Raw genomic sequence first — 5,616 nt, 5'->3', positions numbered from 1 at the left:
TGCCTTCCTTGGAAAGTTGTGTGTTCATGTCTTCTGCCCATTTCTTAACTGGGTTATTTGTGTTTTGAGTATTGAGTTTGAGAAGTTCTTTATAGATTTTGGATACTAACCCTTTATTAGATATGTCATTTGTAAATATCTTCTCCCATTCCATAAGCTGCCTTTTAGTTTTGTTTATTATTGCCTTCAGGGTGCAGAAGATTCTATCTTGATGAAATCCCAATAGTTCATGTTTGCTTTGGTTTCCCTTGCCGCCAGAGATGTTATCAAGTAAGAAGTTACTCCAGCTGAGGCCAAAGAGGCTGCTATCTGTGTGCTCCACTAGAATTTTGATGGTTTCCTGTCTCACATTTAGGCCTTTCATCCATTTTGAATTTATTTTTGAGTATGGTGTAAGAACATGGTCCAGTTTCATACCTGCACATGTTGCCATCCAGTTTTCCCAATACCATTTGTTGAAGAGACTTTTTTCCATTGGATATTCTTTCCTGCTTTGTTGAAGATGACTTAACCATATAGTTGTGGGTCAATTTCTGGGTTTTCTATTCTATTCCATTGATCTATGTGTCTGTTTTTGTGACAGTTACCATACTGTCTTAATGGCTACAGCTTTGTAGTATAGCTTGCAATCTGGAATTGTGACACCTCCGGTTTTTTCTTTTTCAGGACTGCTTTGACTATTCAGGGTCTTTTGTAGTTCTATACAAATTTTAGAATTTTTTGTGCTAGCTCTATGAAGAATGCTAATGGTATTTTGACAGGGATGGCATTGAATGTGTAGATTGCTTTTCATAGTATAGACATTTTAATGACGCGTGTTCTTCCAATCCATGAGCATGGATTTTTTTTTCCATTTCTTTGCCTCCTCTTCAATTTCTTTCATAAACTTTCTATAGTTTTCAGAGTATAGATCTTTTAACTCCTTAGTTAGGTTTATTCCTAAATATCTTACTGTTTTTGGTGCAATTGCAAATGTGATTGATTCCTTCATTTCTTTTTCTGATGCCTCATTATTGGTGTATAGAAATGCAACCAATTTCTGTACATTGCTTTTATACCCTGTGACTTTGCTGAATTCATGTAGTAGCTGTAGCAATTTTTTGGTGGATTCTTTCTGGTTTTCTACATAGAGTATAGTGTTATCTGCAAATATTTTTTTTCTAATTGAAGTACAGTGAACACATGAAGTATGGCGAACACAATATAGTCTTTCAATAACTCTATATGCTATGCTACATTCACCACAAGTGTAGGTACCATCTTTCACTACACAACACTATTATGATACCCCTGACTGTATTCTTGTGCCGTATCTTTTATTCTTGTGACTTATTCATTGTATTCCTGGAAGCCTGTATATCCCACTCCCTTTCACTCATTTTGCTCATCCCCCACCCCTCTCTCTTCTGACAACAGTTTGTTCACTGTATTTATGGGTCTGTTTCGGCTTTTTTTTTTTTTTTTGCTTTACTTTTTTACATTCCACATGTAAGTGAAATCATATGGTATTTATCTTTCTCTGTCTGATTTATTTCATTTAGCATAACCCTGAACTTAAGTATATTTTTATGTATTGTCCATTTGGATATGTGATTGTTGTGTTAGATTTTCTGTTTTTTTCTTTTTGATTTGTAGGAATTTTTTGTATAGTCTGGATGGAAATTCTTTCCTTGAGACAGCCAGCCAGCCAGCCAGCCAGACACACACACACACACACACACACACGGAGTGGCTCTCTTAATGGAACTTTTCACAAAGGTATGGTCTTAATTTTACTATATTTCAATTTAGTCAATTTTTTCTATTATGGTTAAAAGTTTCTGTCTTATTTAATAGATCTTTTCCTATTCAAAATTCATGAATAATATCATTAAAATCCATCTTGTTTTACTTATATCTATAATCAAGTTGAAATTGATTTTTATGTATAAGTTTAAGTATCTTTTCTCCCACAAGGACGTCAGTTGATCTGGAGCCACATATTGAAAGACTGTCCTCTCCCTCCTGCACTACAGGGCACAAGAGTCATTAATTGGTTGGCTGTCTATGTGTTGGAGCTCCTTCTGGACTCCATACTATCCTATTGGTCGAGTTGTTTAGCCTCCTCCTCAAATATGTTAGATGGAAACTTAATCATCATCAAGATACAGAACTTGTTTATATTCCAAGTTTGCTAAGAGCCTTTGTTTTCCAGTAAATGAATGTTGAAATGTTTTACTGAATCTATGGAAGTAACTTTATTGTTTTTACTTTCATTTTGTTAATATTATGGATTACATTAACAGAATCATGTGGTGATTGATTTTCAATGTTACTCCAATCTTGCATAGTGGGAGTAAACCCACTTGACTGACATGTTAACCTTTATTTCTGGATTCAATTTCTTAATCTTTTGTTAGGGATTTTGCATCTATGTTCATGAAAGATATTGAAAAAAATTCCCTTCATTTTCTTTCTTTTTTTTCCTTTTTTTTAATTTTGTAATATCCTTGTAACGTTTTGAAGTCAAGTTTATGCTGACCTTATAAAAAAGAGCTAATAAACACATTATTTATTTTTCCATGTATTGTTTACTTACTACAAATTAATGAAAAAGATTAATGTACCTGCTGTAATGAACTCAGAAATTTGAAATCAAGGATGATTTGTTAGCAGTGTTATAATATCAAACTCTGCATCCAATTTATTCTCACATTTTATTTTGACAGGCTAAGTTTGAGAAAGTCCTGATTCAGGCAGAAAACAGCTACAAGTAGAAATATATTTTAGCCAGTTTACATAATATATTAAGATTCTTTTAAAGTAAATAGACATGGCAGGAACATTTAAGATCTGAACAGAAATGATTTTGTCTTCACACGACCAAATTGTAGAGTCAGTGTAAAAACTTATAGTTAGAACATTACCTTTTTTCTTTTTGTTAAAGTGTCATGATAATTTAAAGATATTTGATAAATTATAACTTGAATCCAGTTTGGTAGAGTCTTCCCTCCTTCCCCTACAGTACAATGCTTGGACTCCATAGAGCCTACTCTCTGGCTGCAGGTGGGGATGACTGATCAAAGGTGATAACTGGTGACTTTGAGAGACATACTTGGTTTAGAATCAACCCTTGGTAATTTGGGACATTGATGCTAAAATGTAAGCAACATTTTAGGTATAATTTTAACTTTTAGGTGATGAGTACTACTAAAATAATTTGGCAATGATTTGTATGTTACACAGGACGAATTTCTTAATTGGAAACTTCTCATAAAAAGATATTAGTGTCCTGTTGTTTCCAAGGAAAGTTTTTCTTTTCCAATCAGCCTCTTCATGGCCCCCTTGAACTCCTTATTCCTTAGTGTGTAGATCAGGGGGTTCAAGCTGGGAGTAACAATGGAATAAAAGATACTGAGAAGTTTACCTTCATCCTGAGATGGACTGTTTCCTGGCTGGATGTACATGTAGATAACAGTCCCATAGAAGATGGACACCACAATGAGGTGGGAGGAACAGGTCCCAAATGCTTTCTGTCTCCCTGCTGCAGATTTGATCTTCAACACAGCTATAGCAATGAAGCCATAAGAAACTAGAATGAGAAGGAGTGGTGTGAGGAAAATAAAAAAACATAATGCAAATAAGGTTTCCTCCATGGCTGTGGTGTCCACACACGCAATCTTCACCATTGCAGATATTTCACAAAAATAGTGATCCAAATGGTGGTTCCCACATCGGGGAAGACTCATGGCATAGGGTGAAAGTATCATGCAATTAGTAACACCAACTCCCCAGGTCATGGCCACCAGGGTTCGACAGAGTTGGGGGTTCATAATGGTCATGTAGTGCAGAGGCTTGCAGACAGCATTGAATCGGTCATAAGACATCACAGCCAGAAGCATACATTCGACTGTGCATAGTGTCACATCAGTGAAAAGTTGAAAGGCACAGCCACCAAAAGAGATTTTTTTGTCTTTGCCCCAGACATTGACCAACATCTGTGGGACTATATTTGTGATATAACAGAGATCCAAGATGGCCAAATTCCTAAGGAAGAAGTACATGGGGGTCTGGAGACGTTCATCCAGTAACGGCAGCAGGATGATGGCCATGTTTCCCATCAAGGCAATGGTGTAGAAGAGAAAGACAACCCCAGAGATGATCATCTCCAGCTGTGGCTGCCCTGGGAATCCAAGGAGTATAAATCCACCAAAGTGGCTATTGTTGACCATTTTCCTATTTCTTAATATCAGCTGTGACAATAAAACATTAACATATTGGAAGTGAGTGTGTTTATAAACAATATTAGTGGAATTATAGCTGGCAAGAAACGTATCATATAATCAAATAACACATCAGTATTTACATCTCATTGAGTGTTTGTTCTGTTTATCCAATTAGGTCTAGAATTTATCCCAGGGTGACCTGTCTACTAGATCCATACTCTCAGTTTTCTGTCGGCTTCTATGCCATGGCTAAAACCTGCAAAATCTCATAGGAAAAGCCTGATGAAAGGCTGATGAAATCCAGTGGACTTCTCTTTATTAATCGGGGTGCTGGGAAGGGGGTTTGGAATTTGTGATCACTCATTGTCTCTTTCATTCAAGGGTTCATAGAAAACACAGGTTTCATACCTCTAAAACCCCTTTTCTAATACTTAAACTGCATGGGCTCAGTGTGGGTCTCCATTTTCACTCTGCTATGTAAATTTTCTGACTTTATACCTAAACTTTCTTAAGTTTATGTATTTATTTTTGAGAGACAGACACAGCATGAGCAGGGGAGGGGCAGAGAGAGAGGGAGAGAGAAAGAATCCCAAGCAGGCTCCATGCTATCAGCACAGAGCCCTAAGTGAGGCTTGAGCACAAAACCATGAGATCATGACGTGAGCCAAAACCAAGAGTTGGACAGTTAACTGAGCCACCCAGGTGACCAACAGACTTTAGATTTTAAAGTCAAACTTTTTTCTTTCATCTCAAAACTTGGGTTTCCAAATGCTATTTGCCCTTCCCCACATGGTCCCAGAACAGCATTCCTCCCACTTCCCCTTCAGATGCCATTTTTCATCTGAACTTTGTATCCACCATCCACCACTTCCTGTTTCCATCTCTTCATTTTACATTCAATCTCTGATATTCATTTGTGTCTTTCCTCTCATTCTACAAGAACTTCCATTCTATGACTCATACATATGAAATGTTAAAACACCTCAGGAGGGGGAGCTGTGTTATTTTTGTGTTCATATTTCATGACTCCCCTCAGGATCGGCACAGAGAAAACATCCATGAATATGTGAGATTTGTTAAAAGAAACTTTGCTGATCACATCTGACTCTTTCCTTTCATACCTAAAAAAAAAAAAAGTGGTGTCTTTGCAAAAACTCAAGCAGGAACTGTGGAAAACTATATAGGTTCCTCAAAAAAAAATTGAAATTAAAATTAGCATACAATACAGTAATGTCTCTACTGAGCTATCCAATGAAAATGAACTCACTAACTAAAAGGGATACATGAACCCACATGTTTATTGCAGTATTATTTACAATAGCTGAGATATGAAGCAACCTGTGTCCATTGACTGATGGATGGAGAAATGGTATGTGTGTATATACACATACACATACATATATATATATAC

General features: G+C 36.4%; 1 protein-coding gene across 1 annotated transcript; it reads right to left on the bottom strand.

Annotated features, from left to right (window-relative positions):
* Positions 1 to 2,677: 2,677 nt before the first annotated feature.
* On the bottom strand, positions 2,678 to 4,211 carry LOC123607908 (olfactory receptor 2W1-like). The gene has a single exon (XM_045497155.1). It carries the CDS (start codon positions 4,209 to 4,211, stop codon positions 3,264 to 3,266), a length of 948 nt encoding a protein of 315 aa, XP_045353111.1. The 3' UTR covers positions 2,678 to 3,263.
* Between the last annotated feature and the right edge of the window lie 1,405 nt (positions 4,212 to 5,616).

The sequence above is a fragment of the Leopardus geoffroyi genome, chromosome B2, assembly GCF_018350155.1.
Source record: "Leopardus geoffroyi isolate Oge1 chromosome B2, O.geoffroyi_Oge1_pat1.0, whole genome shotgun sequence".
Lineage (NCBI taxonomy): Eukaryota > Metazoa > Chordata > Mammalia > Carnivora > Felidae > Leopardus > Leopardus geoffroyi.
This window is presented reverse-complemented; position numbering and strand designations above follow the sequence as displayed.

Excerpts from the sequence above, each read along its gene's own strand:
- LOC123607908 (XM_045497155.1), bottom strand. The coding sequence starts at position 4,211 with ATGGTCAACAATAGCCACTTTGGTGGATTTATACTCCTTGGATTCCCA.